This window comes from Martes martes, assembly GCF_963455335.1.
Source record: "Martes martes genome assembly, chromosome: 4".
Classification (NCBI taxonomy): Eukaryota; Metazoa; Chordata; class Mammalia; order Carnivora; family Mustelidae; genus Martes; species Martes martes.
Window position 1 is genome coordinate 98,440,259 of NC_137891.1, and position 24,491 is coordinate 98,464,749.

At 42.2% G+C, this 24,491-nt stretch overlaps 1 protein-coding gene across 6 annotated transcripts in view; it reads left to right on the plus strand.

Annotated features, from left to right (window-relative positions):
- Positions 1–3,303: 3,303 nt before the first annotated feature.
- SLC16A4 (solute carrier family 16 member 4) overlaps positions 3,304–24,491 on the plus strand; it is a 38,692-nt gene continuing 17,504 nt past the window's right edge. For 2 of the 6 annotated variants that reach the window (XM_080802014.1, XM_080802012.1), the window contains exons 1-8: positions 3,694–3,843; positions 5,046–5,144; positions 12,177–12,309; positions 13,152–13,295; positions 13,463–13,624; positions 14,900–15,385; positions 17,380–17,591; positions 18,579–18,672. In XM_080802014.1, coding sequence (XP_080658140.1) covers positions 5,058–5,144; positions 12,177–12,309; positions 13,152–13,295; positions 13,463–13,624; positions 14,900–15,385; positions 17,380–17,591; positions 18,579–18,672 — 1,318 coding nt within the window. In that variant the 5' untranslated portion in view covers positions 3,694–3,843; positions 5,046–5,057. Of the gene's footprint in view, positions 3,474–3,693; positions 3,844–5,045; positions 5,145–12,176; positions 12,310–13,151; positions 13,296–13,462; positions 13,625–14,899; positions 15,386–17,379; positions 17,592–18,578; positions 18,673–22,542; positions 22,592–24,491 lie in introns of those variants that run through there. The other 4 variants (XM_080802013.1, XM_080802015.1, XM_080802017.1 and 1 more) reach the window with 4 other exon arrangements.

A 24,491-nucleotide genomic window follows, 5' to 3' on the forward strand; every position in this document is an offset into this window, starting at 1 on the left:
TAGAATCCTTATTTTTTTTTCTTTTTCTTAACATATAATGAATTGTTTCATGGGTACAGGTCTGTGAATCATAAGTCATTCACAATTCATAGCACTCACCATAGCACATACCCTCCCCAATGTCCATCACCCACCTACTCTATCCCTCACATCCCCTCCCCTCCAGGAGCCCTCAGTTTGTTTCCTGAGACTGAGAGTCTCTTATGGTTGGTCTCCCTCTCTGGTTTCATCATTTCATTTTTCTCTCCCTTTCCCTATGATCTTCTGCCTTGTTTCTCACAGAGTCCTCGTATCAGGGAGATCATATGGTAATTGTCTTTCTCTGACTATTTTCGCTCAGCATAATACCCTCTAGTTCCATCCACTTTGTAGCAAATGGCAAGATTTCATTTCTTTTGATGGCTGCATAGTATTCCATTGTATATATACACCACATCTTCTTTACCCACTCATCTGTTGATGGACATCTAGGTTCTTTCCATGGTTTGGCTATTGTGGACACTGCTGCTATAAACATTCGGGTGCACCTGCCCCTTCAGATCACTACATTTGTATCTTTCGGGTAAATACCCAGCAGTGCGATTCCCGGCCGTAGGGAAGCTCTATTTTCAGCTTTTTGAGGAAACACCATACTGTTTCCAGAGTGGCTGCACCAGCTTGCATAGAATCCTTACTTTCTTATGAAAACAGGGAAGTAAGCAATAGTGGACTGTTACACTAGTATTCTGGGGACTGGCAGATTTATAAATACATTTCATCATTTCTAGTAGTGTATCTCTCTTCACAGCAAATTTTTCAGTGTGGCACAAAACAAATTTACCAATAGACTCAAACATCCTTAGTTTCTCTGTATAAAAAGCCAAAAGTATTTAAACTTGTGTTCAATAACTGATATTCTAGTATTTTATCTTATTTGGAAACAATGTAGATATTCCATGAATATCTAACTTAGAATAACTTTCTCCTAGTTTCCAAGCAGCATCCCCACCCCTAGCCGCAGTTTTTCTGTCCCTTCAGGTAATTATTACCTCCCTGAAGTCCCCATTTCAAAGAAATGGCTCTGGATACCTAGAGAACATAAGTAGAACATTTACATCTCAAAGGTGCAGGGAGAAGATATAAATTCCATCAAAAAGGACTTTTGTTCCCTAAATCCAGATGTTTTATATCAAGCTTTGTGAGATGAGCAGGAGAGCTTTGGGGATGGTATAATGGATAGTAGGCTTTGAACTGTTTGTAGAGCCACATTTCTGTTCTTGAAAAACGAGATTTGTCAGGACAGTACAGTTGTTTTCAATTTCTCAAAGAGCTGGGTTGCAACCTGAATGAGTAAGAGGCTGACTGACCCTCCCATCCACCTACATGATCTTCAATTTGCTGCTTCATTTATTATTAGGGGGATTTTTAAAAAAGATATTATTTATTTATTTGACACAGAGAGAGAGCGCACAGGCAGAAGGAGCAGCAGAGGGAGAGGGAGATGCAGGGGACGCAGCAGATGCTCAGCAGGGAGCCTGATGCGATGGGGGGGGGGCTCAGTCCCAGGACCCCGGGATCATGACCAAGCCAAAGGGAGACACTTAATTGACTGAGCCACCCAAGCGCCCCCATTAGGGGGATTTCAACTAAAATTAAAAGATTCTTACGCTTTAGATTTAGAGCTGTGTGCCTTTATGATTTAGTAAATCCTTTCACAGTGGCTTGGGAATGTTTTTCTTTCCCTTTTGGTTACATAGTTTCACTTAGGGAAAAAGCTCTTTTTTTTTTTTTTTTAAGTTCCAATTAGGCTCTGAATATCAGTTTTGAATCTGGCCAACTTCTGACCGCAGAGCTCACTAAAAATCCTTTCAAGTATCTTATCAATACTTTTTAGCTGGGCAAACAGTAAATATTTTTTTTTCTTTTAAGCCAGAGGTATCCCTGTCAGATGACTCAAAACCCAAACTATCAAACCCTTTATGACTTAACCATGGACAGAAGAGGTACTCCCAAGGAGGGGACAAGAGATGCTATCTCCCGACACCCTGAGTTACTCCCAAAGAGAACCCAAAGGAAGACTTCGGACAAACCCCGACGGCTGGGCATGGCTGGCAGGAGATGAGCCACATATGGGGTGCAACCCATATTTCTGGCAGCCATAGTTTTAGGCTCTCCAGCCTGCACTTGCAAGAACTAATAACCTCGTGTCCCAACAACAGGCAGAAAAGCAAAGCCAAGTTCTCAGGACACAGAATGACACAAAGGGAAAAGCATTATCTGTCTCCATACCCAGCAGGTACCCAAACAGAAATCCACGAGCCACAATTCAAAGATCTAATTCTCACAAATGTTTTCCTCCTGTCAACCTGAATTCGGAAAGGAAGGGACAGCACGAAGTTCATCATCCTCTCTCAAACAGGCACCACAGACAGAGATCCAGGAGAGCTAACTCTGGTAGGAATTCTAACTCTTTGCTGGCTTCTGTCAGTTTTCCCAGGATCCCGTCTGTAGGCTCTGGAGTGAGTGGGGTGTCCCAAGAGGTCTCCTTCTGGTCATCAGAAATTGCAGAGGAGGAAAAATGATTTTCCCCCACCTTTTATAGTGAGTGTTTGGCTTAGACCCTTTTTTCTCAAGGGAACTGCATAAATGTAATTTATGTTCACCTAAATTACAAATTCTCCACTGTGGCCACTGGCATTCACAATTACCTTTGGTAAGGCTAATCTGCTTGTTCAGCTTGAACACATTTTTTTATTCAGCTGAGGCCTCACACTGGACCCAGCCCAGTTTAAACTGGACCTAGTCCGTCCCCAGACCCAGGCTGGTGTTTAAGTTGAACGCAGTCGGTTTCTGGACCCAGTCCCTAAAAAGAAATACTTCGGTGAAGTCTGACAGTTTGGAATACCAAAGCTGTGGAGCTAGGACCCAAAGGGACTTGTCTACGACCTGCAGAGGCAGTGAGCAGACTTAAACTCCATGTGCTAGGCAGGTGCCCGTGCCCCCTGCTCGTGGAGTCGGTGGGGGTGGGGGGGGTGGCGGCAGGGTGGGTGGTCAGGGGTCTCCTTCCTTGGTTCTCTCTTCTGATACCAGAATTGTTAAAAGATAAACTGAGGCATATTAAATAAATATGTTAAGAGTTTATTTGAGGAAAAATCAATTCAGGGGGAGGCTTTTACAGAGAAAAGGTGGAAGCAAGCAAGGAAGCTTTGGGTGGTTTATTTTTGTTTTGTTTTTTAAGATAGTTTATTGATTTTAGGCAGGCCCTATGCCTGCCATGGGACTGAACTCGGGACTCTGAGATCAAGAGTCACAGGCTCCACCGACAGGAACCAGCCAGGCAACCCAGCAAGGAACTTGTTGATAGTCTATGGTTGAAAGCCTAGTTCACCGTGATGAGTTGTCTTTACCATTTTAATTTGGTACCTCTGTGGCATTGACCGGCTCAGATTTTGGGTTGTTTCCAGAAACCCCCCTGGCATTAGACTCACCTCTATGTAAGGGCCTCCTTGTTTAATTAACTTAACCATAGTTACCGAAAGGATTTTCCACTTGGTTTACTCTGATGCTTGCTTCTGAGCCTATGGTGACAAATTCTACTTTCTGAGTCTGGATGGGTGGAGGGAGGGCCTGGGATGATGTCAGATCACAGTGTTTCCTCCTCCCCTCAGGAAGTAAAGTCCACTGGCAGGAGTGACCACATTGGCTCGGCCTCACAGACTTAGAATGCTTGCTTGTGTTCACAGTGCAGCCGAATGAAATGCCTTAGAAAAAGGAGTCACTTTGTCAAAAGTCCTATTCTTTTCTTCCCAGATTGCCTCATTGCCTCATCGCTGAAGGATTCCTTTGCTGAAGTCCACATCAAAGGTAAGAAAAAAATGGGACTGTGTGCTGGGGTTAGTTTTCTGTAATGTTTTGAATGAGCGGAATCCCCCCCCAACCCCCCCCACCCCGGCCTGCTTACCAGACAGCCTGCCATTCCACATGCGCTGGCCACAGCCTGTCCCGTCCTGGAGGCAGCAGCCTGCCTGCCAGTCTGATGGTGGGAAATAAAGAATACCGCATGCATGCCATCCTCAGAACATTTGCATTTCTTTCTGCTACTTCTCTTTATATGTATTTTTTTACTGAACCACTTGGGAGAAAATAGCAGGGTCTAGGATACTTCACTCCTGAGACCAAGAACATGCTCCTAGCAGAACCACAAGACCACCACCACCCTTAAGAGATTTCACATGGTATACTAGAAAGTCCAGAAGTGGACTGCCAGAATTTCCCCCGAGTGACCTCCCGAAGTCCTTTACAACTTGTTTTCTGGTCCAGGATTCATTCAAGGAACGATCACGGCATTTTTGTTGTCACAGCTATTTAGTTAGTCCCTTAGAATATTTTCATTTTGGCAATTGCTTTGTAAAGGGAATTCCTAAACCCGAGGTTCCTCCTCCTTTCCTTATTTCTCTAAGGTCAAGAGCTCACCCAGAAGACCAGAGAGTGATGCATGACTTCCCCTAGGATGTGGCTTGCAGACCTAGGCCAAGGAGGCCAGTGCTAAAACAGGCCACCCTATAGCGAGGTGGGCTTGTAGTTAACTCCTTTGTAATTCCTGCCTGAAATAGTAAAGATGACCGAGTGGTCATCTTTCAGATGCCATTCATATCTCTGCAATGGCTTTGATGTCTCTCAAATTAATGGCCTTTCATTAGCTTTTTCTTACCTCTCCCATGGTTCTGCCTCGATTGTGATTATGGAAAAAACAGGGATAGGGAGAAATAGTCTGACAGACTTATATGTAACTAAGGCCATACCCCAAGATAACTGTCAAAGGCCTCTGGACTTGCCAGGTGAAGTTAGGCAGCAGGCCTCCAGAAAAATCCCCAAAGATAGTACAAAGCCCTGCTTGCATTTTTGAGGTTGATTTCAGAGCCTGTAAACAATTTAGAAATGAGGAAATCATCTATTTTTAAAGGGGTGGGTTACAAAAAAATTACAAGTGGTTTTACACCACAGAGAAAAATAAAGTTTAGATCAGTTTCTTGTCAACTGAGTCAACTGTCTTGGTATTGTCACAGAGACTGAGCATCATGACGCAGAGGGCAGGGAAGGCCCAACCATACACTGAAGCCCTGGATGGAGGTTGGGGATGGATGATTGTATTTCATTTCTTCCTGGTAAGAATTTACTTTCCCCTTTTCTACTGCCCCCAAGAAGGCTCCTCTGGAGAAAGGCTCAGAGCAAAGCCAGGAACTGCCAACAGCTGCCCAAGTCAGCGGCCCATACTGAACTCAGGAGAAAAATGTCCTCCCTGAGTGAAAGACAATTTGTTCCCCTCCAGTCCCCTCTTCGCTACCAACACCAAACCTACAGAATGTCCCAGCCACCACCTGCAGCTCTACCCTGGCTGCACGGCAATTAGGATGTATAATCATACATTGAAGCATCCTAGAAGTAGCAGTGGGAGGCGCTGGAAAAGTGCTGTTGGGTGGGTTCCCAGCTCAGCCCAGCATACACAGGGCAGCAACCTCCCTCTCTCCCAGGGGATGGGGCCATTGTCTCTCTGTTCTGCCTGCTGTCCACTTCCCAACCCAACGTTGCAACCGTTAACTTATGCTATAATTCGGCCCAGCATGTCTTTCTGACATGTCTGGAAAGGGAGAGAAGTATGTGGATTCTGAAATCAGGACCTGATTTTTCTCCTTCATTTTGTAAGCAACTGGACTGGGCACTCCCATTTCCTAATTAACTTCTCTCATCCTCCCAGAGGCTCTTAAGGTTGTTATGAGACATGGTGATCTGAAATGTCAGCATGGCCATTCTAGAATATTGGTGAGTCCCATCCCAGCTGTGCCCCAAGCAAGCCTCTAACAGTGGCACCAGCTCCATATTCCACATCAGTGTTCCAAAATCAGTTCACTTTGAGATGGACTCATGAAGGTACCCTTTCCCTCCTGTCCTCCTCCCCTGCTCCACCCTACAGTAAGAGGCTCACAAACACAGGACTGCAGGTCTTGGTGACTATTAGTTAATAATCCTGCACCCGCAATGTGATACAAGAGCTCCATGAACAGGATGATGGGAAAACATCATACCTCCTGTTCCCTAATGACAGAGGTGAAAGTAGCGGCACAGGTCCTCAGGCGGGATTTGTGTAATACAAATCTCTTACCAGAGGGCTATTAGTTAAACATTAGCTTCATTACCAAAGAATGTGTACTCACTTTTTCTTAATCTCTCCCAGACATGTTATTAATAAGGAAGCTAAGGATGGCCTAAGCCCAAGAGCCCTCCCAAGGGCTGGGCCACGTCCCCAGATCACGGACTTTGCAGAACTAGCATTGCTGGTGAGGGTCTCCAGATCTCCCACCTTTCTCCCCAGTAACGAGCCTTACTTTCCCGACATGGTTCTCTGGGGAGAGGTTATTTGATGAATGTAGTTGCTGGTAAGAAACACTACCTAATAACCAGATTATTAAACGGTGTTCAGTGTTCCACTTTTCTGGATGTGATGCTGGTGACAGAAGCACAAGGAATATACTGAGTCCTCAAGCGTTAACAATGGGCTCTGGCTAAGTGACTGCAGTGGGTACGTGGATACTTACAGGACTATGGCTTTCTGTCTGCATGAATTACAAGTATATTTTTCTACAATAGATAGGTGAGTGAAAAATTCTGGAGCATGTGGCTAGTGCAAATGAGAACCTACATTATAGGGGCAGGGGGCTGAAACACTGTAATTTGGTGAAATAACTAAACAAAACAAGGGGCTGGAGTGTGCAATATATTCATACAGACACCCTCAAGGGCACGTCCAAGTCAAGTGTGAACTCCACACCCCTTTCCCTAGTCCTGACCTCACACTCTGGGACCCCAGCATCCCTCCATATACAACCATGCACACTTTATTTGAAAAAGGGAGCCCCAGTATATTTTGATGCAGCACCCAACTTAATTAAAATTACACAAAATGAGAATTAGCCTCCAACTTAATTAAAATGATACTGAAATTCATTTAATATTAAAATTTAAACAGCCACATGTACAGGTTACTGTACTGGACAGAACAGTTGTATAGTCTATCCTGTGGCCTATTATAAAATGTTCTTTTCAGATTACCAGCCTAATAATTATGTTTTAACCAGTTCATAAATGAGGGGTACGGAAAAGCCCTTCAGTAGAGTTTATTTATTTTTTTTTTTAAGATTTTATTTATTTATTTGACAGAGATCACAAGTAGGCAGAGAGACAGGAAGGGAAGCAGGGTCCCTGCTGAGCAGAGAGCTGGATGCAGGGCTCAATCCCAGGACCCTGGGATCATGACCTGAGTCAAAGGCAGAGGCTTTAACCCACTGAGCCACCCAGGTGCCTGGAGGCCCTTTAGTATTAAAAAGTCAAGTGCATGGGAGAGGAAAATGAGTGAGCAAGAAGCCAGAACCTAAGGAAACAGGGATGGAGTTTAAGATACTCCAGGGCTCATCTTGGTTCTGACATGTAGCTGTGGGCCGGCAAGTGATTTAACCTCTCAAGGGCAGCTTCACCCTCCGAGAAGAGGGGTGGTAACAGCCCTGACATCCAGGCAGGGGTGACTACATCATTTGCAGGGTCCGGTGCAAAATAAAAATGTACGGCCCCTCGTTCAACAATTATTAAGAATTAAAAAAAAAAAAATGGGGCGCTTGGGTGGCTCAGTGGGTTAGGCCTCTGCCTTCAGCTCGGGTCATGATCTCAGGGTCCTGGGATGAGTCCCACATCAGGCTCTCTGCTCGGCAGGGAGCCTGCTTCCCCCTCTCTCTCTCTGTCTGCCTGCCTACTTGTGATCTCTGTCAAATAAATAAATAAAATCTATTTATTTTAAATATTTAAATTTTAAAAAGAGTTAAAAAAAAAAAAAGAAAGAAAGAAAAAGAGAAAAATCCAGTAACAAAATGTTCTTTGGGAGTGCTGTACTTTAAGAGGGCTCATTCTTGAGATTCTGGCTGGCTCAGTTGATGGAGCATGTGATTCTTGAATTTGGGGTTATGGGTTTACGTTCCATGTTGGGTGTAGAGATGAGTTAAAAATAAAATCTTTACAAAGAGTAAAAGTTTATTTAAAAAAAAAAACAAAATGATTTTATTTGACAGAAAGAGAGAACACAAGCTGGGGGAGTGGCAGGCAGAGGGAAAGGGAGAAGCAGGCTCCCCAGTGAGCAGGGAGCCTGATGTGGGACTCGATCCCAGGATCCTGGGATCATGATCTGAGCCAAAGGCAGACACTTAAATGAGCCACCCAGGCGCCCCAAAAGAGTAAAAGGTTTTTAAAAAGGACTCATTCTAACTTCCCATACTCTATAACTATATATTTGCATGAGTTTTTTGTTTTGTTTTTCTGCTTTCTGTCTCACTGGACTGACTGTCCCATGGCAGCAGGTACCCTGCTCACCACTGTAAGCCTGGCCCCTCATAGTAAACAGCCTGGGACGTGCCAGGCACTCAGTAAACACCTGATGGTGGGTGGGTAGGCTGGATGGAGGGATGGATGAACTGACTGTTGGACACACATATGAATAAAGCAAGTGATAATGAGGAAATTGGAAATGGGCAGGGCCCTTGTAGGGACATTTTTAAAACACTGGTTTTTATCTCGAGGCTAAGGAGCTAATGAGAAAAAGCAAGCAGGGGAATGGTGGGATCAGATGTGCATTTCAGGAAAACAGCTCTGCCTGGAGGGTGGATGACAACTGGCAGGGGGTAGGCCTGGAAGCACGGAGACCACTGGAAGGGTGTTGTGATCATCCAGGTGAGCAAAAAAGGCCCTAAATGAAAGCAGTAGCAGTGAGGATGGAGCAAATACAGGTCAGTGCAATATGGAGGAAACGGACCTGTAAGATTTGGACAGGAACAGAGTATTAAGGAAAAAGGGACTCAGGAGTCCTGGGTTGTTGGCTTCGGCAACTTGGAGGATAGTGCGTCATTCACTGAGTTGGAGGACACAGGAAGAACATCTGAAGGTACTTGGATGGCTTAATCCTGGGCAGGGACAGTGCGACCTGCGACATTACCAGTAATGTCAGCAGCCCACAGGCAGGTGGAGCGCCAGATCTGTGTACTGAAATCTGTGAGTCATCGGCATACAGGGGTTGGCTTGAACCAACAGGCACAATGGGTAAAATCACCAGGGAGGGGGAGAAGAGCCACTCAGCAGAATCCTGGGGAAAACTGATGTTAGGGGTTGGGCAGAGAGTGTCCCATGGAGGAAACCAGTGGGAGAAGCAGGGAGGCAGCATCCCAGAAGTAAAGGCAGATTATGTCCAGGAGCAAAGAACGATGAACAGATGCTGCTCGAGGCGGGACGTCACAGAATGGATGACGGGGTTTGTCAGTTCACCAAAAAGGAAGCCTCTGGTAGCCTCGCTGAGCATCCCTACAGTCAATGGTGGGATGTGAGGAAGCAGGGATAACCTAACAGACTGTTCTCTAGTTTGTGTAGTCCCATAAGGAGGAGCTGGGGGGATAAGAGAGAGTGAGCCAGAGTAGAAGGAAGTTGTTGTTAAACAATCACCCAATCATTTCTGACAAAGCCTGATGCTCTCTATTCAAAAGGGGCCCTGTGGCTGATCCAGCCCTCTTTCCCAAGACAATTTTCTAATGAGAGTGATCTGGTGAGGGAGCTCTGTGTGAGTGTGTGTTTTGGAGGGGTGCTCTTAAAGGTACAAAGAAAATGAGGGGGCTGGGTCAGCCACGGGAGAACTTCTAGGGGCTTGTATTTTGGGGTGAGCCCATTTACAATGTCTGAGATAGACTCTGGAAAAGGGCTGAAACCCACCTACCTTAGATAAAAGTCAGGGTGAAGTAATGAAGTAGCAGAATAGAGATGTACCTAGTCTGCTCGGATAACCAAAGGAAAATCCAGATCTTGGGAAAAAGAGTTTTGATATCTGAGTCAAAATAGAAACAAAGTTGAAAGGTTACAAGTTGAGGGAGGGAGGGAGAGCTGATGCAAAGGCTGCGTCCTTGGCTTTTTTGACACACAGTGAAAAGCACAGACCCACTTATCAGAGACAAGCCCCAGCCACTCACTGCTGCTCCACCCAGACATCAAGGACAGACCAGAGAGAAAAGGTCCTGAACTGGGAATGGGGGAATGGGGACAAGGAGCTAGCCCATTTCAGGTAGCTAAGAAAGGAGAGGTCAGCACCATCTAGACACCAGCACAGAACCCAAGTCCACAGAAAGAGAAAGGGTACTTTATAGAATGATGCCTCATTGTGGTGTCTCCTGCTCATGAGAGGCTGCAATCGCCACTCTGCATTCCGAACCGGGCAAGACAAGTGGGAGCCACCTGAGGTCTGCTCTGCTTTCTAGCCTCAGTTCCTGATAGAAGCAACTCTGAGGAATAGGATTATAAATTGCCTGAATAAGGGCCTGATAAAATGTCTTCTTCACTTGTGAATGGATAGCCCAGGTTTCCGTGGCATTGCTCACTCTGAGTAAGGACAATTTTGTGCTGCTATCAAATCAAAACAGGAAAAATACATGAAGGGACCCCCTTCTCGCCATGCCCGACTTTTGCAACCTCGGGACACCACTGGTTCTTAGTCCCTTACTCCAGACAAGAAAAAAATACTAGTTTGAAACAAGAGTCAAGTGAAGAGGCTGGAAGGGGAAGCTGCTGGTTAGGTAGCACGTGGGGGCTGAGGGAAACAGAGGCCCAAGAGGATGCAGATCTCTGACTCAGGTGACCAAGACTGGGTTGATCCCAATGAAAGGAGAAATGAAAAGGAAAACCAGGTGTGGGATAAGGGAAAAAAAAGTCTAATTTTGGATGGGTTGACCTGAGTAAGATACGGTGGTTATACAAATGAGTCTGAAGCTCTGGAGAAAGCAAAACGGTTATAGGAGGTAACAAAACCACAGTTAACAGTTTCAGTATTTAGTGCTATTCTTTATCTGAATTTTCTCAATCTTCAGTTCTGTGAGCATAGTATCTCCTTTCTCTTCACTTTACAAAGGAGAAAGCTTAACTGCTGTGAAGTACTTTGCCCAAGGTCACACCCCTCAGAGAAAGTGCTGCCAGGATTCAGGCCAAGGCACGCTGACCTCAGAACAGTACTCCTCACCATGACACTATGACTATGTGGGCATCTTAAGGTTCAAGTGAACGACTGTCTATGGCCCAGGTACAGAGTGGGATGAGTCAATGACAGTGGGTAATACTCACCAGGCAAAGTGGAATTAGTGAAAGGAAGCCCAGGGTCTGTGGTTCTTAAGTGATGTGTGGCCAGGCTGAAAGCAGAGAAAGTGGCCTTGGAAAGCTAAAGACGCTGAAAAAAGAAAGGGGAAGCCTGGAAGCCCCTGGGGACAGTGAGTGCCCATGGCTCCTATGCTGAGTGCCCCAAGACTCTGGCCTGGTGGCTTCCCTTCCAGTTCCTCCTGCTGACCCCAGGGTACTGCCCCCAGGGTAATGGGAATTCTAAGCAACAAATGTTAGCATGCCACAGAAAGAAAACTTGACCTCAAAAGGGATATTCCTCCTAGTGGGAAGGAGAAGGGTAGTGCTGGCAAGGAGGTTAGTTGGGACAAAAGGAAGGATGGGGCACGTGACCAACCAGAAGCTGACTCTCCAACCTGTTTACGCTCGCTGTTCTAGCATCAGTTAGTAGTGCTCCCTTCTGCCCTCCAGTGTTTCCGTTGGGACAGTATAGGGCCACCCTATTTATATACCAAGTGAGGAAGAGTACTCAGTTTAAGAGCAAAGTTAGCAAAGCTCCTCTAAGAGCCGCTGGGAACAATTCATCCTTTGGACCAATGTGCTTCTCTCAAAAGAGTTAAATGCAACTAGCTGTCTTTAACAGATATGATTCTGACAGAACAGTACAGTGTTTGGTCTGGAGTCAGTCTATCTGGGTTCAAATCTCACCTCCAGCACCCCCATATCAAGTTCAAGTGACTTAATCTCTCTAAACCTCACTTTCCAAAGAAAACATTGATTGCCAGAGCCTTGTAATGAGGATTAAAGGAGATGCTCCTGTGTCAAGCACTTAGATACTCCAAGAGTAGGACCGCTCCACAAAATACAAAGTGTATAATGTGGAACCAACTAACACACTGGTAAATACTGGTGACCTGGGGCCAGGGGGATGGGGTCAGAAGCACAAGCAGCTGTAACCTTCTCTGTGACGGCTCACTCACCACCTGACTTGGACTCTTTGGTCTGCTTTGCTTTAGGTAAACGTGTTTCTGATGGGGATGATCAAGACGTTCGCCATTTTCTTTGTGGTCTTCCAAGAAGAATTTGAAAGCTCCTCAGAGCAAACTGGCTGGATTGGATCCATCATGTCATCACTTCGTTTTTCTGCAGGTATAAAGCTGGCAATAAGCTTGCTGTCCAAGGAAAAGTACCACAAAGGGCAATCCTGAGAAGATTTGTCTGTCAGTCATTTAAGACTGAAGCATTGCTAAAACCCAGATTCATTAATACGTAAAGCTGAGAAAAGTTATGGACTCGAAGTGTTTGGCCTCTTCTTGGCTTGGCAAAATCAGAAGAAATGGGGTTCAAAAAAAGCTTAAGAATCCAACTATTAAAGTCCATGATTCAATTTTTCATGCCTTGTTTCTTTTCACAGTGCCCGAACACGGGTTCAATGAGCCAGTCTCTCTGGGAAATCAGACCACGAAGTTCTTAAGCCCAACATCTAAGCATATTCAAAACACAGAGAACCAATTCCTCTTCCCTTGCTTCTATTTGGGGCTCAAACATGACAGAGTAGATTAATGATTGACTCTTGTTCTAGTCATAGGTAACTAGGTGCAATCTCATTTTGTGGGTTTGTTTTTTTTAAGGTTTTACTTATTTAAGTAATCTGTACACCCAATGCGGGGCTTGAACTCATGACGCTGAGACTGAGTCACATGTTCTTCTGACATAGCTGGCCAGGCACCCCTCATTTTGCGGTTTTATAATGCATTTTTCAAACCTATTTCCAATCCTCTTTAAAACAAACAACTCTTTTTCCAAAAAGTACAATAGTGTGGGACTGGGAATATTATGAAGCCCAATACAGACACCTTTCTGAAGGATACACAATATTCCAAAGTCAAGTCCTCTTGTTTTCCTTCAGTTGCTCATTTAAATTGCACATCAGAAGATAAGAAATGCCAGAGAGTATTTACCTAGTACTTGCCTTTCTTCCTTTTTCCGAGGTCCCCTGGTTGCCATTATTAGTGAAATAACTGGAGAAAAGACTGCCTCCATTCTCGGGGTTTTCCTTGTTTCTGGTGGATATCTGATCAGCAGCTTGGCTACTAACATCCCCTTTCTTTGTGTGACTATGGGACTTTTACCTGGTGAGTCCACTGTAAAAATAAGACTATAGAAGATGAAACTAAGAAACTTCCTTTCTACTGTCTTGTCCATGGACCCAAGAGGCTTACTTATATTATCTCAGGTCCAGGAGAATAGCTCATCTGGTACCAAGCCACTTCATGTGATTCCAAGCTACTGTTCTTTTTAGGTTTGGGTTCTGCTCTCCTGTACCAAACAGCTGCCGTGGTAACTACCAAATACTTCAAGAAACGATTAGCTCTTTCCACAGCTATTGCCCGTTCTGGGATGGGCCTGACGTTTCTGATAGCGCCTTTTACAAAAATCCTGATAGATCTGTATGACTGGACAGGTAAGTCACTCTGTGTCTGAACTATCAACTCCACAAGGTACGTTCAGCTCTCTCCCTCAAATAAGTGGGAAGTGCAGAATTTTTGAGCCAGGGAAGAAATAAGCAGGATTCCTACAGTAAAGTAAACATGCACCTCCTCTTCCTTGGAGAACACACAGCAGAAGACATGCTGAACTATTTGGAGGCTTCACCACAGACCACACAAGCAACTCAGAATTCACAGGATTCACGTCTGCGGGGATGGAGACCACTCTGTGCAGCTGGAGAAACACCTTGCAGGGAAAGTGATACCCCTGGGGACACACGGATTCCCTTCTCCTCTTGTACCACTGAAGCACTCTCTTTTCAAATATTCTCTTTTAAAAATGCCTCCTCCATCTGACTCACTAAAATAGACCTTAATCTCTTCTACACCATCCTCTATATATAAAATTTTCACAAACAAATGAAAACCATTCACTCCACAATTTTCTTTGTGCCTGACCTAAAACATTCAGATTTAAATAATCTTAAATCACTGGAAAAATATATGTATATGTACATGTACATATATAGGGATACATACAAGCCTATTTCTACCTACAGAGCCTTTTTGCTGCCTCCTTCCTTTCCCAAGTGAAAAACTACCAGTGGTCTCATGGTAAACTGAGACAGGAGAGCAGAACCTACAGCCAATTCCATCTCTGGAAACATCGCACACAACCCACAGCTTTGGTCAGACCACACTGAAACCAAGACTGACATCCTTCTTCTTTCAAGGAAATTAAAAATGGAATGAGATGAAAGACTGGCCCCTCTTCTAAGGCAGTTTCTGAATGACTCTCATCATCTAACTCTAGAATTCTGTATTTTCTGTCCTGAAATCTATATCCCCACTTCAGAATATTTTAAATCCCTATTTAAAACACACAGTAATTTTCTAACATTTAAAATACCCACCCACCCCCCCGTACTCCCCCCAAAAACTATTCTTTTTTTCTCTTGCATAAATAACACTCTCTCCCTCCAGGTCATCTCCTGGTGCAGCTTTCTGGTTTTCTATTTTCAAAGGACGCCCTGTTTTCACAAGGATACAGTGGTGTGTAGGGCTAAAAATAAAGTCAACAGATTTAGATACTTTAGTTAAATTTAGGGGACAAAGTAGTGTTTTCAGGAATTATTGCACTATGACTGAATATATTCATGGTGGGGCCCCTTCTAAGCCTAAGAACAGAGTATTGTGAAATGAGATGGGTAATTTTTAACCTAACTTCTCGCTGTCTCTCCCCCATTTAGGTGCCCTTATACTACTTGGAGGGATCACATTAAATTTGGTGCCTTCAAGTATGCTCTTAAGATCCATCCATATCAAAAGCGAGAACAATTCTGATATTAAAAATAAAGGCAGCAGCTTGTCTGCAAGTAATCCAGGGGCAGTGGGCACGACAGAAACGTCATCCTGCGATGAGACACAAGAGGCTACCACCACGGAGAGTGCAATGCAAAAGTCCAGACAACATGGGACAAATTTAATAGTCTCACAGAACAAAGAGTTCAACAACGAGCCTAATGGGGACAGTTATGAGAAAGAGGCTACTTCAAGCAGCTATAAACAAAAACTCTGTGACATCTCCCTTTTAAAAAATCCTTTCTTCTACATATTTACCTGGTCTTTTCTCTTCAGTCAGCTGGCATATTTCATCCCTACTTTCCACCTGGTGGCCAGAGCCAGAACACTGGGGATTGACATCACGGATGCCTCCTTCCTTGTTTCTGTAGCTGGTAAGAAAGTATACTTTGACCTCAAACTCAAAAGGAAAACAACTTAATTTTACAAAAATTTATTCAATTTTATAAAAAACTAAAGAAAAACAATTTTTTTAAAAAGGAGTTATGGGAGGGCCAGAAAAAAGGAAGTCTTTTGAGGCTGGTGGGTGAACCAGGCCTGTCCCTCCACAGATCTGTCACCGCACCTTGCACACAGGCGCTCTTTATCAGAGAGTGGCCCCTAAGCAAACCTCGTTCATTTTCATGTCAGTGTCTGTCTGACACAGTACACATTAAGTATTTGTGGCATAAATACATGATTTTAAAAAGCTGGCAACAGACACCTCCAGGAAGCAGGAAAATCATAGGCAGACAGCAGAGGGCGGAGGTTCAAAGGATTGGTTCTAGAACTTAAGACTTCCTGGGTTCGGGTTTTGCTCTGTATTTCCTAGCTGTAGGACCTTGGACAAGTTACGCATGTTTTCTGTGCCTCAATTTCTTCATCTGTAATATAGGGATGATAAGGTTATCAAGACTGAATGAGCAATGCATGTAGAGTTTAGAATAGTGCCTGGCCCATCATAAGCATTCAGTAATGTTCTATAGTATGGGTAGCTAAGAATTTTTGCCCTTGCATTCGCACTAAGACAGATAAATATGCCTGTTAAGGCCATTCACTAATGGACCAGGCTGATACTTAAAAAAAATTACAAGGTTAAGTTAAAAATGAAAACAATCATTTTAGTTGAGTATTTATAAAAATGTAAGGAGACAAAAATGCTTAATTCAAAAGATCTGGATTCTCTCAATGGACAAAACAGGGAGCCTAAAAAATTAAAGGGATGACACGGACTATTCTAAATATCTGGAAATTCTATGTAGCTTGATGTTAACTTTTCTCTCCCTAATTTCTTGAAAAGACTGCTTACACAATCCTTACAAAACTGACTATATGCCATTCCAACTGCAAAGATACCCCACTTCGGTCAACTAAAGCCTGTGTACACAAGGAAAAGATACATAGCTAAATTTTTTTATTAGAATGTCTGATAGTCATCAATTTAGATCAGATTAGGCTATGCAATGGGACCAAAGAACATAACAAAAAGTTTCCATATGTATCTTAGGAAGTAACTGTAAAAATAGAAATAGTAGTATGCATTTTCTGCCCCCCTTCCTTTTTTGTGAAGCAATTTAGGAAGAATTTACACTACAAAGCAACTGTAGCTCATGCCACTCTTGGTGAAAATGTTCTATTATTTAACTGCTACACTAGTTTATAATCGATAAAAAAATGAGAATATTCTGTTACTGTGAAACTGAATGAAAAACATGGTTCTTAAATTTTATTCAAGTTTACACCATAGCTCCATTGTTCAAAATGATGACACATTTCCAGATTTCCTACTTATTTCCAAAAAAAGCAAAACAAAACAACAAACAAAACAGATTTCCTATTTCCAAGCATAATAGGGGCAGTTTAATTACCAAAATCTCAGGTACAATCATAAGAAAAAGTCCCAACATTTACTTTTTTTTCAACAATAGACTTTATTATTTATAATGTCCAGTCTTCCACCATCTGACTTCCCCAGCACACTGCCCCAAGGGCCTACCAGTCTTTTAGAACTCACTCCCTCACCTGCACAACCTCTTTGAGGAAGGCCGCCCGAGCGTCCGGGCCTCTGTAACCAGGGATTCCCAGTTAGGTGGTACAAGCTTTCCAAACCTGATGAGGGTAAAAACAAACAAAACAAACAAAACACCTGAGGGGTCTCCTACCCAGCTCTGGAGGAGTCTTTCTGACACTGTATTAGATGTATTTGGAGTAGGTAAATAAATGACTGAATCTACTGACAAACATAAATGAGACCATTTTTTGCTCAGATGTCCTCACCTCAGGAAGAAGTTGTATTACTCAGGAAAAGAGGTCTTGGGCAGTTACACTTTCCAAAGGGGCTAGGGAAACGGAATTCGGATATCATAAGGTCTTCTCAATCTTGTTCCAGGTATCACTGAGACAGTCAGTCAGATAATCTCTGGATGGGTTGCTGATCAAAACTGGATCAAGAGGTATCATTACCACAAGTCTTACCTCATCCTCTGCGGCATCACTAACCTGCTTGCTCCTCTGGCCACCACATTTCCATTACTGATGACCTATACCGTCTTCTTTGCCATTTTCACTGGTGGTTACCTGGCAGTGCTACTTCCTGTACTGGTGAGTAGATATACTCATTAACACTGTTAAACCATTTAGTAAAAGCAAGTATTAATAATAACCTTCCCAAAGAGATTACGTATTCTGTATTAATTTTATAATTAAAAAAAAACCCACATGCAAGGCCTCAGAAACCCTGGTGCTGTATCCTGCCCACTTTTCATCTTACCTTTGTGGGAGGAATGGTGAGAGAACTATCTACAAGAGACAAAAAAGAAATGAAAGCAAAAAAGGGATCAGCAGGATTCCACTCTGCTTCTGTCTCCCAAAAGGTTAGGGTTGTGTTTACTTGTTTCTTTCAGCTCCAGAAATTTCTTTGGCTCCTTCTAAGACACCATCTTGAGGAATTCCATGAGAAAAAAAGGGACTTCCTGACCAGTGTGGCTTCTCTCTTGTTGAGACTAGTCCTATGTACTTTAATAGGGATGTTGATCAATTCCTCTACTTTTACTCCAAACTGACTTCAAGTCCTGGGCACAAAAGGAACGGAAATACTTATACAAATATTTCATGGATTCTTCCGGCCTGACGTCAATATTCATATAAGGGCTGTAGGATATTATACAAAGCTTATGTAAAAATCAAACTTTCTAAAGCTGAAATCAACCTGGGAAAACTGACTTCTTACAAACCAATGGCCGGTATTTAGCCATAGGTGGATTTGAGAATACCATAGTCAGATCAGAACATAAATACCATTTCCCAATAGAGAATAGCCATGAGGATCAAGGAAGAAAGGTACCCCTGTGTTGCCTTAAAGATTTAAAATAAGAAACCCCATGTTCCTTACTAATACAATGGAAACACTGCCTGCCTGGCACAGTAACACTTCCCTGTTTGCCTCAGCTCTTGTAAGATACCAAGGCAAAAGGCCATCCAAAATCACCTCAGAAGTCAACTGTTCATAGTATTTATCACTTTGCAGGCATAGGTCTCAACAAGAGTTTTGCTTTCAATATGGCTAACACTGGATTCTAATCCCTACAGGTTGATCTGTCTGGGAATTCTAGAGTACACAGGTTCTTGGGACTTGCCGGTTTCTTTGCTGGGATGGCTGTCCTTTCTGGACCACCTATAGCAGGTAACAGCTTAGCCACATTCTGAGCAAACTTCAACAGCTATGAAAGAAAATGCTGATCCATTATGTATGGTAACACTCAATAAACAGTATCAGGTCAGAAACCTGAAGACATCTCTACTGTTCCTACACTCACTCTCACATTCAATCACCAATCCAGGAGAATCTGAGGATTCACTCAACACATAACAGGTGGTTAATTAAGCAGCTTCTTACAATATCTTGAGAGTCTTAGAGCAGGAATTATATGTATATCTCCTTGCCTGGGGAGACAATTAAGAGTTTTAGAAGATTCTCAAAAACTGATGATGCCTTAAACCAACCAAACAACCACTAGCATCTTTCATCTGAGCAGGAGTCATTACAGACCATGAAGGCTCTCTGACCCCTCTGCTGTTCAGATGTGCTACTCGCACAGCTTGTCCAGGGCTTCCCAGCATCTCTGATTTCCCAAGAGGGATGATGGAGGCCCTCCATCCCCTATCTGGACAGAAGGTGGGAGGATACCTGACCTACAGGCCAGAATCTCTGCGGAGAGGATGTGTGAGGCCAACGACTGGTGACTAGTAAATATGAGTACAGGAAAAATTGAGGGAGTTCTGATATTTAAGCTAGCTTTAGACTAAAGCATTGTTTTGTATGCACTTTTAACTTAAGGACATTTTGTGCTTGCTAAACATTTAATCTAAGACTCTGAAAATACTACTCACACAGAAATATTTCTAGGGAACAGACTTAAACTTTAGTATTTCACACACTACAGGTTCTCAGTGTTTAAATGTCCAAGTTACTATAGCATTTCCAATCATCCACAAAAAGGCATTCAGCCTAAAACTTTCTTTTACTTCCTTCAGTCCTGAAGTGAGATAGAAAAAAGATACAATCTTGCCTCACTATCATTGTTTAAAAACTAAATACTATTTAGGTTTGCACCTAAATTTAAGACCTAGAAAAGGCAACTAGCAAAAGGGAAAGTATAAAATTAGTAACAAAAATTATTATTGATGGTAAAAAACATACCATTACCTGAGGTTCAATTTAGGTGTACCTCTTCTAAAGGAAAAGTTTATACAAATACACAGCCAACTCCTACTTGTGTTTATGAGCCTTTCTCTACCCATTTGGTCTAGTTCAGTTACACCTCACACCTGGAAAGCAGCCTCGAATTTTAAAGTCAGGCCCACAACTGTGATGTAGGGGCTGGTAATAGGAGACTAAACACTAGACACGCTTAGCAAAGTGCTCTACGGCTGGGGCCCAGGTCAGCGAGCTAGAAAAAACAGAACTCAAATACAGCTTGTCGATGCATCTTCTCAATCTTGATCCTTCTTCTACAGCCATCCCAGGGACACCTTGAAATGTTCCAAGCCTATTAGGCCCCAAATATAGGGAGGTAACAAATACCAGGGCACAGAGTATCTTATCCAAACGATAAAAACATGTAACATGTTTAGAGATTTCAAGTTTTGTATGTTTTATATACATCTTAAAATGCTTATTTATTTTTTTAAATTTTTATTTATTTCAGAGAGAGAAAGCATGCACAAGTGCAGGCAGGAAGGGCAGAGTGAGAGGGAGAAACAGGCTCCCCCGAGTGTGGGGCACTAATCAGGGCTCGACCAGGACCCTGGGATCATGACCTGAGCAGAAGGCAGACGTTTAAACTGATGGAGCCACCCGGGCACCCCCTACATCTTAAAATGTTGAAAGAGTTCAATACATGAGAAGACAAGGCAAGTTTTGTGAGGACTAACACTCTAAAGGAAAGAACAACAGATGTGTGTGGGGGTCTTGAATCAATTTGTTGGGTCATGATCCTTTTAATTTTTTTAGTGAAAAAGAATAGACGAGGGGTACCTAGGTGGCTCAGTTGCTCTTGGTTTCAGCTTAGGTCGTGATCTCAAGCCTGGGATCAAGCCACGTGTCAGGCTCAGTGCTCAGCATGGAGTCTGCTTAAGTTTCTCTTTACTTCTTGTCCCTCCCACCGGCACGCACGTGCACACACTCTCACTTTCTCTCGCTCTCAAAAATAAATAAATCTTATTAGGAAAAGAAAAACAGACTACAGCAGAACAGATTAAAAAACACTGTGCATCACTTTATTTTAAACACTTAGTTCATATAAAAAAATCACACCCACACCTATGTCATATAAAATATATGTGACGTAAAACATTTCTTATGGTCAGTGAGTCAAAAAAAAATCTACAAGCCTTTTATTACCCAATGTCCACAATACCCTAGCACTATATGTGAGGATAAGGAGAGCTAATGGAAGAATTTTTACCCACTAATTCTGAGGATATTATCTAGGCGATCATAATTTATAAATTCTACAAAATAGTCAAAGGAAGTGATAGGTTATTGCTGATAGCTTATATATAGATTTTTAGTCTGGGAGTTCCTCACAGTATCTTAAACAGGATTATAATAATATAAAATTCAGTTACATTTCCTTCTCTATACCAGGATCTCTCACGGACTGCAACATTATGCTAAGCATCTTGTTAAAGGGAGAAACTTCAGTAAAGTCCTTACTCAAGGAAACCATTCCTCTGTGAAACAAAAACAACAAAGAGAATTTTACAAAGGCCATTAGACTTGCTCATAACTTTTGACTCCAGCAGCAAGGACCAAAGAAACATCAAAGATGTTGATTTCCAGATTCACTCAGCTCTGGACAGTTATGGGCAGTCACTTTATCATCTTCAGCTTTAACTAAATCAAAAGGCTTACTGGCTATAAAATATTACATTCTCACCAAACTGAGATTTTCCCAATGTAGGAGACCTCATTTTGTACTTACCTAGTTCTGTTATTATCAAATTGCAAAAGCTGAAATTCCTATAAAAGATTACAGGCATTTTCAAATTAGGAAATCTAGAAACAGTAAAATTTTTCACAATAACCCTCAGTTAAAACACTAGTTTAAAACTGTATTAGCAATTACATTAACAGTATTTTTCTCCTTCTTGTATGAACATGAAAAAGAAAAGCAAGTTAGTCCTACACAGCATATTTTAATTATTTGAGGAAAGAAGAAAAAAGTGTAAGAAACCCATAGGAATCATATGACTGAGTTTTTAAAAAACACTGATCAGGGCACCTGGGTGGCTCAGTGGGTTAAGCCTCTGCCTTCGGCTCAGGTCATGATCTCAGGGTCCTGGGATCGAGCCCCGCATCGGACTCTCTTCTCAGCGGGGAGCCTGCTTCTCCCTCTTTCTCTGCCTGCCTCTCTGCCTACTTGTGATCTCTCTTTCTCTGTCAAATAAATAAATAAAATAGGGGCACCTGGGTGGCTCAGTGGGTTAAACCCTCTGCCTTCGGCTCAGATCATGGTCTCAGGGTCCTGGGATTGAGCCCCATGTTGGGCTCTCTGCTCAGTGGGGAGCCTGCTTCCCTTCCTCTCTCTCTGCCTGCTTCTCTGCCTCCTTGTGATCTCTGTCAAATAAATAAATAAAAATCTTTTAAAAAATAAAATATAAATAAATAAAATAAAGAACACTTATCTTTTAAAAAATGTAAATAGAGTATATGGGCAAGAAAATTATTTATAGACCTTCATTAACTCCGAATATGATAAGAAACACAGTAGCAACACATGTATCAGATCTTGAATGAAAATAACAGACAGGGACTGAAATGGAAAAAAGTGAAAAATGACTCCTCATACACACACTGCTTCTTCCATCCCACAGTCCCTGCCATTCCTAACACTCCATGGCAAATTCAATGTTAGTTAATACCAGGATCTGATTTAGATTAGGAGAGTTTTTTAGGATTGTTCTAGGTTTCCTGACCAAAGGTGGTCAACAGACCTAAGCGTAAGCCAAATGTCACTGCTCATTCAAACCCCAGTACTATTTTTTGCAGGTGGATGGCAACCAGAGCTACAAACTGGTCCAGGTGGAGGCCTTGGAAGGTTGTAGAAAATTAATGATATTTTAAAACCTTATTATATTTCTAGTTAATCCCTGTTAACAAAAATGAACCTGTAAAAAGCAATATAAATACAAAAGTCATGCCTTAAGTAAACAAAGCATATAATCATATTCCCCAACACATATACAGGAATGTGAAATTTCTAATCGTGTATCCAAGGCATTTGATATGTAAACTCAAAAATGCTAAAGGCTCAGTTTCACTTAAAAATAAAACCACCAAGGGCCCATATTAGCTGCCTATAAAATAAAACTAAATGCAGTTCCCCTCTCTTCCACACACCTCACCCACTGCCAACTGATGAATCCTTTTATTTTGCTAATATATATTTTATATATATTTAAACCAATCACAAATATAATCTGAAAACTCCCTTAAACCATCATCAATAATTATTTGATTATAACTTGGAATTCATTCAATAGCTATCAAACAACTTACTAACACAGCACTCTCCTAGCTGCTATGGGGAACATAGAGAAGACAAAAGTTATTCTTGTAATTCTTCCACAGGACCTTGGGTCATGGCATAGCACTGTCACATACACTACCAGAAATTAATACGGAGGACAATAGTCTAGAACCTTCAAATTTAGAATTATTAGAATGTACATTTTTTCTCTACTTCATTAATTGAAAATTTGGTTAAGTCACTCTAACCTGGTTATTGTGAAAACTGGTTGACTCTGTTTTACCTTTATTTTTTTAATTTAATTTGAATTCAATTAATTAACGTAAAGTATATTATTAGTTTCAGAGGTAGAATTCAGTGATTCATCAGTTGTATGTAACACTCAATGCTCATTACACCACATGGCCTCCTTAATGCCCATCACCCATTTACCTCTTCCCAAACTCCACTTCCCCTCTAGCAACCCTCAGTTTTTTCCCTATGGTTAAGAGTCTCTAATGGTTTGTCTCTTTCTCTGATTTCATCTTATTTTATTTTTCCCTCCCTTCCCCTAGGCTCCTCTGTTTTGTTCCTTAAATCCCACATATGAGTGAAATCCTACAATGATTGTCTTTCTCTGACTGACTTATTTCGCTTAGCTTAATACCCACTAGAGTTCCATCTACATCGTGGCAAATGGGTCATTTTTTTGAAGGCTGAGTAACATTCCATGTTTTACACACACACACACACACACACACACACACACACACATACACACAGTTTTACCTTTAAATAAAGGCATCCCGAGCTGTGGTATAATAAAAATGACCTTAAAAAATATTGAAGCTTCTCTCAAGTAGGTATTTCACAAAAATTATTTTTTTTTGACAAATTCAAGGAGAGCCATTTCTAAAGCTGAGCAAACTATAAGCTAGTTCTACTCCAGAGTAAGTTACACAGTTCCGAAAAAGAAAAAAGAGAATCTTGCTATTACTTGTCAACCTCACACCTCATCAGAAATACCATGGAGGGAAACTGGTAATTTTACACTAATTTTTCATCTGTGTTTTATAAGAGCAGACAATGGCTAAAATGGAAATTCATCCATCTAAGCTTGTCTCTGTCCCATTCATCCAGATAAGGTCATCTCCTCATGAAATGGTCACTCTCTCTCTCTACTGGAGCCTCATTTCAGATGTAATGTGAAACAAATAACTCCCTCTGGCTCCTCACTCCACCTTTTATCAACCCTGCCCTCTACAGTTTTATCACCTTGGCCAATCAGTTGAAAACTTCTCTATGACCTGAAATTTTATTTGGAAAACAAATAAAACAACTCAACCTTTTGATTTGCTATAAACCCACTTTGGAGGCTGGGGTAGGTGGAGATAAGTAAGAAGGCAGGGCAGAGTTCTCTATACTCTAAATCCTGAGGAATATATTATACCCTGAAGAACCAAAAGAAAATAATGTAGATCATTAATTC